The sequence below is a fragment of the Xenopus laevis genome, chromosome 3L, assembly GCF_017654675.1.
Source record: "Xenopus laevis strain J_2021 chromosome 3L, Xenopus_laevis_v10.1, whole genome shotgun sequence".
Lineage (NCBI taxonomy): Eukaryota > Metazoa > Chordata > Amphibia > Anura > Pipidae > Xenopus > Xenopus laevis.
This window is the reverse complement of record NC_054375.1, coordinates 138,796,410-138,812,719: the sequence shown is the minus strand read 5'-3', so window position 1 is coordinate 138,812,719 and position 16,310 is coordinate 138,796,410. Positions and strand designations below refer to the sequence as shown.

General features: G+C 36.3%; 2 protein-coding genes and 1 long non-coding RNA gene across 3 annotated transcripts in view; all 3 read left to right on the top strand.

Moving 5' to 3' along the window:
• LOC121401262 overlaps window positions 1-12,524 on the top strand; it is a 40,953-nt gene extending 28,429 nt beyond the window's left edge. Inside the window, exon 11 of the mRNA XM_041585604.1 lies at window positions 12,456-12,524. Within this exon, the coding sequence (XP_041441538.1) occupies window positions 12,456-12,524 (69 nt within the window). The remainder of the gene's footprint in view (window positions 1-12,455) is intronic.
• On the top strand, window positions 7,381-9,805 carry LOC121401590. The gene is made up of 3 exons (XR_005966382.1): window positions 7,381-7,467; window positions 8,738-8,770; window positions 9,691-9,805. It is a non-coding gene; the product is annotated as an uncharacterized LOC121401590 (long non-coding RNA).
• A 708-nt stretch (window positions 12,525-13,232) lies between the features above and the next one.
• LOC108711612 (tubulin monoglycylase TTLL3-like) lies at window positions 13,233-15,943 on the top strand. The gene is made up of 5 exons (XM_041585603.1): window positions 13,233-13,367; window positions 14,303-14,431; window positions 14,681-14,858; window positions 15,242-15,390; window positions 15,885-15,943. Exons 1-5 carry the CDS (start codon window positions 13,331-13,333, stop codon window positions 15,941-15,943), a joined length of 552 nt encoding a protein of 183 aa, XP_041441537.1. The 5' UTR covers window positions 13,233-13,330.
• The last annotated feature ends 367 nt before the right edge of the window (window positions 15,944-16,310 follow it).

Here is a 16,310-nt window from a genome sequence, read left to right as displayed (position 1 = left end):
GCATGGAGCGTCTGCTACTACACTCACCTTCTTCCTGCCTGCAGAGCCGCCCACGCACTTCCTGCTGCGCAGCAACTCTGCAGACACGCTGCCAGGACTCCTCCAAAGAAGACAGCGATTCTCCTGCTCCAAAAACGGTAAGTGCACGTTTTTTTTACACACTTACTTACCTGCACCTACACATACTTACAGTACATTTATGCATTTTAGTAAAAGATTGGAATTTTTTAAAAATATTTTTTTTTAATTTTAGCACACTTGGTCCCTTTTGTACAGTTATTTACACTTATTTACACTTATTTACATGTATTTGCACACTCAGATAACTTTTATTAGTGCACAAATATGTATACACAAACAGGTGGTTTTTTTTTTTTTACGAATTCATTATACTGTTATCTTTTGTTTTTTTTGCCTAAAAACGTGTTATTTTGGCAGCGTGACTATTGGATAATCGATTTCGGCCACTAATTACGCTGTCAGAACAATTATTTTGTTATTTCATTGATTTACGCTATTTTTGTGGTTTTATTGCAATTTTATCCCTGCATTATTGTTCCTTATGTATCTTTAGTATCGTTTTGCTGTTTGGTGCTTTGGTATAGAAAGATAGATTTTACTTAGTTTGCATCCGCCAAATTATGTGCTTTCCAAAAATATATGGGTTTCTGGGGGTCTTTTTACAGTTTGGGGTCTTACGGCACATAACGTCACAGTTAGCGTTCTCTTTTCTGCAGCTTAGTTGGCTAGCGTGAAAATTCATAGGCACGTTTTTCATTTGGGTCCATACACAACACATACTTGGTAAATCTATACATATTGGGCATCAAACTATTAGTTAACCCTCTGACGTCCATATTTAGAGAGATTTTTCTTTTCGCGTAAAACATTGTGTGTGATAAATGCGGCAAACTGCAACATTTTTAGGCGATTTCAGAAATGTTGTAAAAACCTATATGTTTAGAAAAGCTTTGCAGTTTGGTAGTTTCGTGTAGAAAGACGTCGTTATCTTTGTTGGAATCGGCAGAATGTGTACTTTCCAAAAATGTATGGTTTTGGGGGGTCATTGCTGTTAGGAGGGTCTTGAGGCAAATAATATGAAGTCAAGGGTCTATGTTCACAGAAGGCGAATCGGCAGCGGAGAAAACTCATATTCACTATTTTTATTTGGGGTCCGCACATGCCAGCTGCCTTGGTATATCTATGCATATTGGGCATCAAACTGTTCAGTAGACCCTTGGCATCAATATTTATGGTGTTTTACAATTGTATGTAAGAAATTGGGTGAGATAAATGCGGCCAATTGCAATATTTTTGGCGATTTTCAGAAATGTAAAAACAGTTGCTTTTATCGCCAAATTTAGGAAAGGCTTGCGACTTGGTACTTTGGAGTACAAAGACATGCATACCCAATTTGGATTCGCAGGAATGTGTACTTTCCAAAAATATATGGTTTTATGGGGTGAACGCACTTTTTTCTACCTTTGCCCCCCCCCAAAACAATGTAAATGTGTTGATTTTGCAGTACCTGAAATGACAGACCATTTGGGGGTCTTTGTTTTGGGCCCTATATGCCACGTGCTTGGGTACACCTATACATATTGGGCATCAAACTGTTCAGAGGACCCCAGGCTTTCATATTTGGGGTGATTTCTCTTGATACCTAAAAGTATGTGGGAACTACGATGCTAGAGGGTGAAAATTTTGAGGTGATTTTTGGAAATGTCACCAAAATCACCAAATTTAGAAATGGTTTGCGGCTTGGTACTTTGGAGTACAAAGACATCCATACCCGATTTGGATTTGCAGGAATGTGTACTTTCCGAAAATATATGGTTTTATGGGGTGAACTTACTTTTTTCTACCTTTGCCCCCCCAAAAACAATGTAAATGTGTTGATTTTGCAGTACCTGAAATGACAGACCATTTGGGGGTCTTTCTTTTGGGGCCCCTGTATGCCACGTGCTTGGGTACACCTATACATATTGGGCATCAAACTGTTCAGAGGACCCTAGGCTTTCATATTTGGGGTGATTTCTCTTGATACCTAAAAGTATGTGGGTAATACGATGCTGCAGGGTAGATATTTTGAAGTCATTTTTGGAAATGTCCCCAAAATCCCCAAATTTAGGAATGGTTTGCGGCTTGGTACTTTGGCGTAGAAAGACATGCATACCCAATTTAGATCCGTGGGAATGTGTACTTTCTGAAAATATATGGTTTTCTGGGGTGAACTTACTTTTTTCTACATTTGCCCCCCTCAAAACAATGTAAATGTGGTTGATTTTGCAGTACCTGAAATGACAGACCATATGGGGGTCTTCGTTTTGGGGCCCCTATACGCCACGTGCTTGGGTACACCTATACATATTGGGCATCAAACTGTTCAGAGGACCCCAGGCTTTCATATTTGGGGTGATTTGTCTTGATACCTAAAAGTATGTGGGTAATACAATGCTGCAGGGTCGAAATTTTGAAGTCATTTTTGGAAATGTCCCCAAAATCACCAAATTTAGGAATGGTTTGCGGCTTGGTACTTTGGAGTACAAAGACATGCATACCCAATTTAGATCCGTGGGAATGTGTACTTTCCGAAAATATATGGTTTTCTGGGGTGAACTTACTTTTTTCTACATTTGCCCCCTCAAAACAATGTAAATGTGTTGATTTTGCAGTACCTGAAATGACAGACCATATGGGGGTCTTCGTTTTGGGGCCCCTATACGCCACGTGCTTGGGTACACCTATACATATTGGGCATCAAACTGTTCAGAGGACCCCAGGCTTTCATATTTGGGGTGATTTGTCTTGATACCTAAAAGTATGTGGGTAATACGATGCTGCAGGGTCGAAATTTTGAAGTCATTTTTGGAAATGTCCCCAAAATCACCAAATTTAGGAATGGTTTGCGGCTTGGTACTTTGTAGTAGAAAGACATGCATACCCAATTTAGATTCGTGGGAATGTTTACTTTCCGAAAATATATGGTTTTCTGGGGTGAACTTACTTTTTTCTACCTTTGCCCCCCCAAAACGATGTAAATGTGTTGATTTTGCAGTACCTGAAATGACAGAACATACAAGGGGGGGTCTTCATTTTAGGGCCCCTATATGCCACGTGCTTGGGTACACCTATACATATTGGGCATCAAACTGTTCAGAGGACCCTAGGCTTTCATATTTGGGGTGATTTCTCTTGATACCTAAAAGTATGTGGGTAATACGATGCTGCAGAGTAGATATTTTGAGGTGATTTTTGGAAATGTCACCTAAATCACCAAATTTAGGAATGATTTGCGGCTTGGTACTTTGGCGTAGAAAGACATGCATACCCAATTTGGATTCGTTGGAATGTGTACTTTCCGAAAATATATGGTTTTCTGGGGTGAACTTACTGTTTTCTACTTTTGCCCCCCCAAAACTATGTAAATGTGTTGATTTTGCAGTACCTGAAATGACAGACTATATGGGGGTCTTCCTTTTGGGGCCCCTGTATGCCACGTGCTTGGGTACACCTATACATATCGGGCATCAAACTGTTCAGAGAACCCTAGGCTTTCATATTTGGGGTGATTTGTCTTGATACCTAAAAGTATGTGTGTAATACGATGCTGCAGGGTAGATATTTTGAGGTGATTTTTGGAAATGTCAACCTAAATCACCAAATTTAGGAATGGTTTGCGGCTTGGTACTTTGGCGTAGAAAGACAACGCATACCCAATTTGGATTCGTTGGAATGTGTACTTCCGAAAATATATGGTTTTCTGGGGTGAACTTACTGTTTTCTACTTTTGCCCCCCCCCCAAAAACGATGTAAATGTGTTGATTTTGCAGTACCTGGAAATGACAGACTATATGGGGGTCTTCCTTTTGGGGCCCCTGTATTGCCACGTGCTTGGGTACACCTATACATATCTGGGCATCAAACTGTTCAGAGGACCCTAGGCCTTTCATATTTGGGGTGATTGTCTTGATACCTAAAAGTATGTGGGTAATACGATGCTGCAGGTAGATATTTTGAGGTGATTTTTGGAAATGTCACCTAATAGCACCAAATTTAGGAATGGTTTGCGGCTTGGTACTTTGGCGTAGAAAGACATGCATACTCAATTGAATTTCGTGGGAATGTGTACTTTCCCCAAAATATATGGTTTTTCTGGGGTGAACTTACTTGTATTTCTACTTTTGCCCCCCCAAAACAATGTAAATGTGTTGATTTTGCAGTACCGTGAAATGTCAGACTATATGGGGGTCTTCTTTTAGGGCCCCTATATGCCACATGAGCTTGGGTACACCTATACATATTGGGCATCAAACTGTTCAGTGGACCCTAGCTTTCTATTGGTGATTTGTCTTGATACCTAAAAGTATGTGGGTAATACGATGCTGCAGAGTAGATATTTTGAGGTGATTTTTGGAAATGTCACCTAAATCACCAAATTTAGGAATGATTTGCGGCTTGGTACTTTGGCGTAGAAAGACATGCATACCCAATTTGATTCGTGGAATGTGTACTTTCGCGAAAATATATGGTTTTCCTGGGGTGAATTTACTGTTTTCTACTTTTGCCCCCCCCCAAAACAATGTAAATGTGTTGATTTTGGCAGTACCTGAAATGTCAAGACTATATGGGGGTCTTCTTTTTAGGGCCCCTGTATGGCCACGTGCTTGGGTACACCTATACATATTGGGCATCAAACTGTTCAGAGGACCCTAGGCTTTCATATTTGGGGTGATTTCCTCTTGATACTAAAAGTAATGTGGGTAATACGATGCTGCAGGGTAGAAATTTTTAGGTGATTCTTGGAAATGTCCCAAAGATCACCAAATTTAGGAATGGTGTTGCCGCTTGGTACTTTGGTGTAGAAAGACTTGCATACCAAATTTGGATTCAGGGAATGTGTACTTTCCGAAAATATATGGTTTTCTGGGTGAACGTACTTTTTTCTACCCTTTTGCCGCCCCCCCCAAAACGATGTAAATGTGTTGATTTTGCAGTATCTGAAATGACAGAAACAAACGGGGGGTCTTCCTTTTGGGCCTCCTATGCCACGTGCTTGGGTACATACATCTATTCATATTGGGCATCAAACTGTTCAGTGGACCCAGGATTTTATATTTGGGGTGTTTTACATTGATACCTAATGATGTGTGGGAGATATGTTGCTGTAGAGTGGAAGCTTGAGGTCATTTTTCAAAAAATTCACGCAATTTGCTATAAAACATTATAACTTAAGGAAACAATTGCAACTTGGTGGTTTGGAGTAGAAAGACTATTTTCTACCCATTTTTGATTCACCAGAATCTGTTCTTTCTAGTAATGGGTAGTTTTCTAGGGTAAACCTACTGTTAGCGGAATGTTTGGCCTTGAAATCAAAAGTATGCCATTTGGGGAGTGTTGCTTTGGAAATTTGGTTGTGTACTTGCTTGTAGATTTGAGCTATACAATGAGAAATCTCCATAAAACTATATATATTTGGGTATTGTCGCGTTCAGGAGACATAGACCCTTCTAAATCGGCTGTGTTCTCGTAACATAAAATGAATGATGTTTCTGATATGATGTGATTGTTTCTTCGTGCAACATGATTTTTTCATTTTATTTGACACTTAGAATCCAATATTTTTTAGAGAAGTAGAATTACACCAAAATTTTGCATATTGTGAAAGTTCAGATTGTCCTGAAAAAAACAATATATTGTTTTCCTGGGTTAACTAAAAGACCACCCCAGGAAAGGCCCTTAAAGTGAAAGAGTGCAAAATATCTAAAAACTGCTTGCAGTAGATGTTCGCATCTTAGGACAAAACGGATGAGCAGGGAAAGGGTTAAATCAGGATCTTATTTCATGGAAAAGCTAGTAACATACAATGGAGAATCTTTTGACACCTCATCAAAGACTATATTCTGGACCCTTACGGTTCTATTGGGTTTATTCACAAAAGTGCATATCTGTTTCATTCAAAACAAACTGCAAAAATAACAACAAAATAGACTTAAGACTTTGTGAGGTCATCACAATGGTTGCATTGGTTACCACCATTAGCGTCATCACATGTGGTTGCCATGGTTACCATTGTGAGGTCATCATAATGGTTGCCATGGGTTACCATTGTGAGGTCATCACAATGGTTGCCATGGGTTACCATTGTGAGGTCATCACAATGGTTGCCATGGGCAACCATTGTTATGACCTCACAATGGTTGCCATTGTGATGTCATCATATGACATTGTGATGTCATAATGGACCCTACGCTTTCTGTACATGTAGCACAGGAAACAGGATCCAAGTTGCCATTTGATTTTCCAGCCAGCTGAGGTAAGCATCAGAGGCAGAGGGTGTGGTATATTAAAACTACTAAAACTGATATAAGGATAGAAATATATAAATGAATAAGAGAGAGAGGTGTGTATATATAGTGAATAAAGTACCCCTTGTAAAATATAAGGAAATTAGAAGTTAGCGAGGAGTTCCAGGCCATGGAACTCTGAAGTTAGTTCTAATATCTTCATATTTTGCAACAGGGGATATTTATTTATTATGAGTCCATGACAGAAATAACATCACTAAGCTCTGATTACAACAATGACATCACTAAGCTCTGATTACAACAATGAAATCAATTCAATGACCATATAAGGTCAAAGGCTGAGTTGCTTCCATAGTGATGTCATAATGGACCCTAAGCTTTCTGTACATGTAGTACAGGAAACAGGATCCAAGTTGTCATTTGATTTTCCAGCCAACTGAGGTAAGTATCAGAGGCAGAGAGTGAGGTATATTAAAACTACTAACACTGATATTAAGGATAGAAATATATAAATAAAATACATAAGAGAAACAGAGTTGTATATATAGTGAGTATATAGTGAATAAAGTACCCCTTGTAAATATAAGGATATTATAAGTTAGCGAGGAGTTCAGGCCATGGAACTCTGAAGTGAGTTCTAATATCTTCATATTTTATTTATCATAATATATACAGTAATAATACAGTTTGTGTGAGTCATGACAGAAATAACAATCACTAAACTCTGATAACAACAATGACATCACTAAGCTCTGATTGCAACAATAACATCATTCAATGACCATATAGGTCGAAGGCCAAGTGCTTTTATACAGTTCATGGAACTCAGTGGTAACTTCTAATATCCTCATATTTTCCAACAAGAGGTACTTTATTTATTATAATACACAAGTTTTAGTGAGTTGTGTGACAAAAATGACATCACTACTCACCGTTTATAACTGATATTTATAAGGATATATTTACAGGATATTTATGGCTCTTGTATATTATTATATATATATATATAGTATAAACATATATATTTTTTTTCTTCCTTTATAGAAAATCAAATAACAAAATCAAATAACAAATCAAATAACATCTACATTCTACAATGAACACTTTAACGAAAAGACTTTGGAAATGTATTTCTTATTGCTTTCCACTTCGTAAAAAGGTTAAGGTTTCAAATAATATATATAATATAGATATAATGTATTTAATATAATTAAATGCAATATGTTGTCAAGTTATAAGAATCAGCTCACCAATAAAAAGTCTCAAAAATTGTAAATCTGCAGTGACAATTTATCAGAATTTCACAAATATTTTATTTACCTTTTATAGAAATGCTAATCTCAGTTATCTGCATAATATTAGCTAAATTATCATTTTAAGAATATTAAAATGATTCCTGTAAAAAAAAAAAAAAAAAAAAAGATTAAATGTGCATCTTAAACCCTCCAATCATCACAATCAAAGCAATTCTTAATGGCAAAATTAATTTGATACGTGTGATAAACCCACTATTGTTTATTTACCAACACAAAGAATTGTTGTGCCTGGGCCGTATCCAATAGAGTTTTGCTTCATTGTTGTACTTGTAGCTGGCAGAACAATATAGTCACTGACTGGCTGCTATTTTTTGTGTCATATTGTCAATATAAGTCAGATTGTTTATTCACAAATAATTAAAATAAAAAGTCCATATAAAATTTGGATTCAGGTATTTGTCAGTTGGCAACCCATGTCCATATTGGGGCCACATATTGTGGAGAATGTAGGTCCATGAACATACTTTAATATGCTACAGTTGATATGTATTTCAGTGTATACCAATGTGTAGCATTTCAGGTCTGTTTAAGAAGAATCAGTGATACCTCTCCTTTGACTTGTGCTGCCAGATGTATACAGTACATGTTGGGTATATGGAAATCATGGGCTGTAGGGGGTCCTAGGTTTTTCTGGCCTGGGGAGGTCTAGTCCTGCCTCTGACTGTTATTAATTCAATTTTTCTAAACTCCATTTTTCTACACCTGGCTAGTGATTGCGCCGTTTCGCTTTGCCGCAAATTTGCGCATTTCGCGCGAAATTCGCGTAACGGCGAAAAATTTGCGAAACGAAGCCGGCGTCTAGTTTCTAACGCCGGCGCCCGTTTTTGACCCCGGCGTCCGTTTATTAGAAAAAAAAATTGTTGACGCCGGCGATTTATACCGCAAATTTTCAACGGGGGCGTTTCGCCAAAATATATTCGCTGGCGGAGAATCGCGCAAATTCACCGCAAATTTGCTCCTGGCGAATAAATTCGCCCATCACTACACCTGGCCCATATTAATAGGGATATTTGGCAAAGAGCTATGTTTAAATACCCAGTATTAGCATATTCTTTACTGTCAAATGAAGCGTTTAACCATAAACTGATAATATATATTTTCTTTCTTTATCAGAAACCTAATGACAATGCTGTTGAAGAAATTGAGGTAGGCAGGAGATATTTGTAGATTAAAACAGAACATTCTTTTATTCTTTCAGACTGCCTTTCCTTTCATAGTACAGATTTACTTTAGCAACTTTCCTACATACTGACCTAATATATAATGGACGTTTAAGGTGCATGTGGATTTTTAAAGTATCTTCAGAATGCAGACCAAATCCCTTTTCCTCCTTTTTTACCTCTTCTTTTTTAAAAAAAAAAGTGGGTGTATATATAATATATTAATATATATATATATATATATATATATATATATTAAACTTCTACACTGCTGCTTTATGAAAAAGGCATATGTAGTATTGCTGCCAAAAATACCTTACTTACAGTATATATATATTATATATATATATATATATATATATATATAATATATATATATATATATATATATATATATAGGTACAGGATCTGTTATCTTGGAAAACCGTTATCGGAAAGCTTCAAAATTATAGAGAGGCCATCTCCCTAAACTACATTTTATCCAAATAATTCCAAATTTTAAAAAAATGTTCCTTTTTTTCTGCAATAATAAATTAGTTCCATGTACTTGATCCCCAACTAAGAAGAAATACCAGCCTATTGGGTTCATTTAATGTTTACCGACAATTTTCTAGTAGACTAAAGGTATGAAGATCCAAATTACAGTAAGATCTGTTATCCCAGAAAACTCAAGGTCCCGAGCATTGTGGATAACCAGTCCCATACCTGTTATATACACAGTTATACAAGAGAGGACATTGGTTGCTCATGATCTTTTGTTTCCTATCAAATTTAGGGTAACATCTTCCACATTCGCACCCTAGTGGGAGATTTATGGGCCTAAGACGTGTGGAACTGTAGCATTTACTTTTACACTTTTACCTACTTTTTGTGAATCTCTTATTCTTGCAATATTTTTCTTAACAGATCAAACAGGAATCACTAGAAAAACAACCTATTGAAGCTAATAGTGAAAGAGAAACGAGTTATGAAGTAAATAGTGAAAGAGAAACAACTATTGAAGCTAATAGTGAAAGAGAAACGAGTTTATGAAGTAAATAGTGAAAGAGAACAAACTATTGAAGCTAATAGTGAATAGAAACGAGTAATGAAGTTAATAGCGAAAGAGAAACAACTATTGAAGGTAATAGTGAAATAGAAACGAGTAATGAAGTTAATAGCGAAAGGAAACAACTGTTGAAGCTAAGAGGCAAAGAGAAACTACTAATAAAGCTCATAGGAAAAGAAAGGGCGGCTAACAAATCTAATAGTACAAGAAAAACTGCTAAGTAAGCCTAATGGTAATTAGTTAAATGCTTAAATGCTATCTTCTGATTGGCTGAACAGTTTTCTACCTGTTACTAGAAATGAAACTAGTTCGTACTTGTTACTACTCCATGTCCCATCTTTAACCTTATAGTCCAACACTTCTTTCATATTAGTGGCAGAACATGATTTAGATGAATAAATGTGTTCAACTTCTAATCTTCCACCTTTATCAACTGTGAAAATTTGTTGTTATTTGTTAACACTTTCCTAAATAGATTTGCCCCTGTATATGTCCTGGTACATGATGTTCTACAAGATTATTTCAAAGAACTGTCTTGTGTTATCATGTGGCCTTCATAAATATGTTTATGGTTTTATTCTGAATTTCTCCAGTCCTGGAATTTTGTAGTAAATTGCCATCTTCATTTTGTACTCTTTGTGGTTTGTTAAAATATTATCTCATTATTCATCACTCATGATATATAATATATGTATGTGTTAATCTCTTTTGCACATGCAGTTTCACCTGAACGGGATAAAATGTACTGTGACGAATGTGTATCCAGACAGAAGAGATGCTTCGAAGATCAGGTTAAAACATCAATTGAGGTAAGTAATGTACCAGCACCAGGAATTCTTTTAGCCTATGTTGTGAATATAAGTATATTAGGAGAAAAAACCTAAAAATGACATTGGCACAGAGAGTCCATCTCCTACAATGTAAATGATCTTAGTTTGGTGCCTGACTTCCCCAAGGCTATAATGACTTTACATAGAAAAGTTAAAGAACACTAGAAGTGAATAACAGATAAGCCACATTCTGCTCTTCATGTGTCCTGTTGTGAGAGCCATGATTGGCTGGAAGGAGGCAACTGGGTCTAACATAGACACAATCCACTAAAGTAACATAGAAATTCTGAATATACCTATAATGGCCATTTTTACAATTGACAATATTAAAAAATATTTTACATTGGTACCAGTGTATTGCTGTGAGTAGATATGCTGATAGCCAACTCATAAGGAAATAGGTAGATGTGAAGAGCATTGTTACATTTATCCCTGATATCTGCCCAATATGCAACAAGTACACAGTTAGTATTGGTTGTATAACAAACTATTATGTTCTTCCACTACAGCTATTTCCAAACCCCAAGACTTATGAATTTGTTTCTTTTATATACCTTAAGGTCCCTTAATATCACACAGAAGAAACATGATCCCATGCAAGCAATTTATTCTGTATAAGCCACCTTTAAGAAATTACTGTATTTGGAATCTCTAATGCGTTTCTCTTTAAATATCCCACAGAAAAAGAAAGTTTTCTGGACTGACTTTAAAAGATCCAATGACTTCGAGAGAGGCCTATTAAGTAGAGGATGGGTGAAGAAAATTGCCCCCACCTTCAGTAAGTCTGCTTAAAAAAAACAAATCTCTTCAAGGATTTTAGAGATATTGAATTGTTAATGATAAAAATGAACCTAGTGCTCCCCACATGCTAGCATATAAATGTCTGCCCTGGGGTTTCATGAGCACAAAGTTGATGAAGTAGAGTTGGATAAAACCTCATGGAATAGGCGACAATTGCATGAAAGTTGCATCCAACTTTATCTTCCAGTGACTTTCTGATCTGAAAATATTCCACATAAACACATCCGTAGGCCAGAATTTATAAGGAATACTTTTTCTGCAGGCACCTGACACCAAAAAACATGGTTTTGTTACACAGTTGAGTACTCTAGTCTTAAGCCTTAATATTATAGAGATAATATTATATTCCCTAATGTGCCTGGGAATATGGGCAGAATCTGCTACTAGTGGAACCTTTCTGAGCAATCTAATAAACTGCTATAATGATACTAATGCAATGTTTTTCTCTTGATAGATGCTGGTCCCAAGAAAACTGTATTTCGTGACCCAACATATGGACATAAGGTAAATTCATATTTATGTTTGTACAATACAAAGATCTATGTAAAGAAATGTGTGGGTAATCTTAATCTAACCACTCATGGATATGGCCAATTTAATTGAGCATTAAGATAAATATTGTTAATGTTTACTATTATATGCTTTCTTTTATCACACCATTGTCATTGTTCAACCCAGAACAGTGTACAATGACTTGCCCTTTCCTATAGCTAAACATATTTCTTTCTATGAACATAAATATAAATGCACTACATTTACTATTCAGTTAAAGTGCATGATGTGACTGGTGGAGAGGAGCCAAGCAAGTTAGCAAGCTACAGTACTTAGTGCAACTTAATTACAGAGTATGGTAGCAGCATAACTAGCAGTTACTAGGCCAGTTGTTATTTCTTCTGTGGTAAAAGAAGTAATATAATGCTCCAGAAGTTTACTAATCATTTGAGTGTACTTGCCTTCCATGAATACACTTTGTATTTATTTTTCTTTTTTAGATTATAAGTCGTTATGACATACAACCCAACCTCATCCTGACACGCAAAGAATTGAACTCCATCTTCTGAAAGAGGATCAGATAACCAATCACTTTTGCAGTCTGTACGCCACAAGCAAGGTGAGCCAACTGCAGTGACTTACAATGACCAATAGCAACCAATTAGATCTTTCATTTCTATCTTGTAGACTGATCAAAATGAATTGCTTATTAAATACTATTTGTAAATGTATTCGATTCACATTCTCAGTGAAATTTGCCGTTTTATTATAATAGCCCAACAAAAAATAAAAGCAACTTGTTTTAGATGATTTGATCCATGTCTGAACTGGAGGCCCCAGTATTTAACCAGTGTAAAGGCCCAAATAGCTCCACATTGGCCCATTAATAAATACTGGTGCATTGCATTTTGATATTTGCATGTTTACAGTCTGCCTGTGCAGGACTGCTTCTTTCATCTGAATCATATGGCTTCTAGTTAACATGATTGGAACCCATTATTTCCAAGTCAAAGACGGTTTCCAGTAAATGGAAGTGGAAATTATTTTACATAGGGTTTCCAAGAGAAAACAAGGCTATGATATGATGCCTCTTGTCACTGGTCATACTCACAATGTAACTTCTTCGGACACAGGTGACCTGGTGGGAATATAGAAGCCAGAAATGTGGCCAATCAGTGGCTCTCTAGATGTTGTTGCATTCCAATTCCTAGAATTTTTCGTATATTTATTTGCTATAATCTTTTTTGACTTTTTATATTTATAAAATGCATAACTAAATATGTTCTTTGTATTCTAGAGTGGTCTGTGCAAAGTATTAAGGCAATGGTGTTTGTCGTGTGATGCGAATCCACACACTTTCTTCCCTCGTTGCTACATGTTTAGTAAGATAAATGAAAAACAAGCATTCATTGGTAAGTGTGCATAAAATACTGTATCATGTCATTATGTCTTGGGTATAGTATCTTAAATCTGGGCTTTATATCCTTCAAAACCAAAGTATTATTTAACTTAGTGATCTACAACCAGTGGCTTATGAGCAACCAGTTGCTCACCAACTCTTTGGATGTTTCTCTCGTTGGCCTAGAAACAGGCACTTATTTTTAAATTCCAGGCTTGGAGGCAAATTTAAATTGCATATAAACTAGGTGTACTGCCATGTAGAGGATCCTGTATGTTGTCAGGCCACGTAGGGGCTACTAAATCACATCACTTATTTGGCACCTCCAGGGACTTTTATCATTTTTGCATTGCTCCAAAACTCTTGTTTTATGTGAATGTGGCTCATGGGTAAAAAATGGATGGGGCCCTTGTTTAACACTAAGGTTATTTTATATATTGCATTTTTTTCATGGAATAGTTATTATGGTTTAGCTTTTACACAAATGTATTTATATAACATTTGAAAAGGCAACAGAGCACACATTCCAATATAGAACACTGGCCAGGCCATGACTAGTCCCTCCCCTCTCCTTGATGTCTCTCACTTATCACCTAGTCATTAGAATGTTTAAGAGGGATTCTGAAATCACTGGTTCTATATAGCTGTCCATATGAAATAATGTTCCACCCTAAATAAAATGTGCTCTAATGTAACAGCTATTAGAAGTTCCCATAAGTATATTATAGTGCATGTTAACGACAACTCTCTGTATCTACTATAAATTGTGCCTATATACATTAATATGTAAAGGAAAATAAATCCATAGTATCACCTGCTTAGAAATATAATTCAAAGTTCCATCTTTCTTTAGAAACTAAATATTTGCCCTGTTTGTTCTCACAGTTATTGTTAGTGTCATCTTTTGGTTAAATAGAGTATTCTAACAAAAAATGTACCTTTATTTAGATGACTTTACCATGACTGCGGCTTGTGGTATCCTAAAATGGGTTTTGAGAACCAATGGGAAGTCTTTGCAAGATGAAGTTATTCCCAGCCGGAAAGAAAAGGAAGAAAAAACGGCTATTTGCATGTCAGGTAAGGGAAAAGCAGCGGCACCTGGTATAGCTACAGCTACTCTGATAACAGAAAATGAGTTACTTGTAGTATTTAAACAAGACCCCTTCTTTGCAGTGACTATAATTGGACAGTAACACCTTGTTCATTTTTACACTGTAAGATTAGACTTGAAATGGAGTCACTGGCATCTCATGGTTTTCCAACCAACTATATTTGTTTATTGTTCTCACTTCTTATTAATCTCCTCCTGTTATGTTTTTTCTGTAGATGCTAAAATAAACAATCATGGCCCTGCAAGAATTGTTCCAGAAGATATTATAGTAACAGCCCTTGTGGCTTGCCAGTTTCATCTGTACGACTTGACACATGAGGATGAAGACGACATAATATGTGCCGGGATAGTTGATAGAAAACATTTCATAAGTGACTACTATCAGGTTATGCAGTAAGTAATGTCAGATGAAACCATTCATAAAAATTTAGATTTAGAAAGAAATTGTCCTGATTATAGGAAAACAATGACAGTGAACACTCTATGGGGTGATTTATGAATGTTCATAGAATGTTTGTTTCTTCGAATCATAGTTTTTGCGCAAATTCATGAATTTTTCTTATAGTTACTTAATCCATGATTTTTTAGTTATTTAGCAAGTGTAAAAACCATAAAATCTACGAATACAAGGGCCTAAAACAAATCACATAGAACAGATATTTATCGTTATAAACTTATTGGTATACATTATAATATTCTCCATAAACATTGTATTGCAATAGTGTGATGTGTATTATGTATAACTGTCTCTCATCCCTGCCCTTGTATTGTTACAGTCATGGTGCGCACATACAGAATTCAGACAAGTATGTTGATTACTGCCACCAATTGTTATGTAAGCTGAGAAGAGTGAACCCACAACTAGATATAGATGGAGAAAAAAACATCTGGATTTCAAAACCAAGAAATTTATCTAGAGGAAGAGGTAAGAGAATCTGTGAAATGGGTACTCAATTGTTGTTTAGGGGGAAACAAAAGTTCAGGTTACTGGTGGGTGCCCCCACAGGACATTAAATGACTCACATACAGTAACTAATGCAGAAAATCATGCAAGGGCTTATATAGTAATAGCTATTTCTATATGATCCATACAAGGGTGAGGAACCTCACCGCCAGTGAGGTTTTGGGAGGAATCCATGAGGTTTTCATCTCATCTCATACATTTTGGCACATTAATAAATTCCCATTCTTCATGGCCAATTCACAGTTATGATTATGGTTATTTCTGTGCAATAATGCAGAATATGTATAAATGAATTCCTAATTAGATGTGTGAGATGTAGGACCAATATGGTTTCAAAGGAGCAACCTTAGTTATTGGTCCAACGCATGCTGATTTTGTTGCTTCAGGTGTTACAGAATGGTTTACTACAATATTGATTTAAACAGAGATTGATTCATGTTTACATGTTATTACAGGGATACGTTGCAGAAATGATCTGAAGACATATGTTCCTTGGAAGGAAATGGGTGGTTGAAAAGTACATAGAGAGGCCACTTCTTATATATGGAACCAAATTTGATCTCCGTCAGCATTTCCTCATAACGGAACTGGCACCCCTTAACTATCTGGTTCTATAAGCACAGTTTCCTCCGTTCTCATCTCAGCCCTTCACGCTGGAGAGATTAGATACGTAAGTAGAGGGTGCAAATCTTGCATTCTATTTATTTGTTATACAGTAATGACGTGATGTTGATATGACTTCACTGCTTTGTACTCTCAGAGGCTCATGTAGAAACAGAAATAAGACTACTCTCTGCCTTATTTTAGCATGTTACAAACTGGAATAAATATCATAAGACCTTTTTAATTTAACAAGTAAGAATTACATTATAAAACACCTT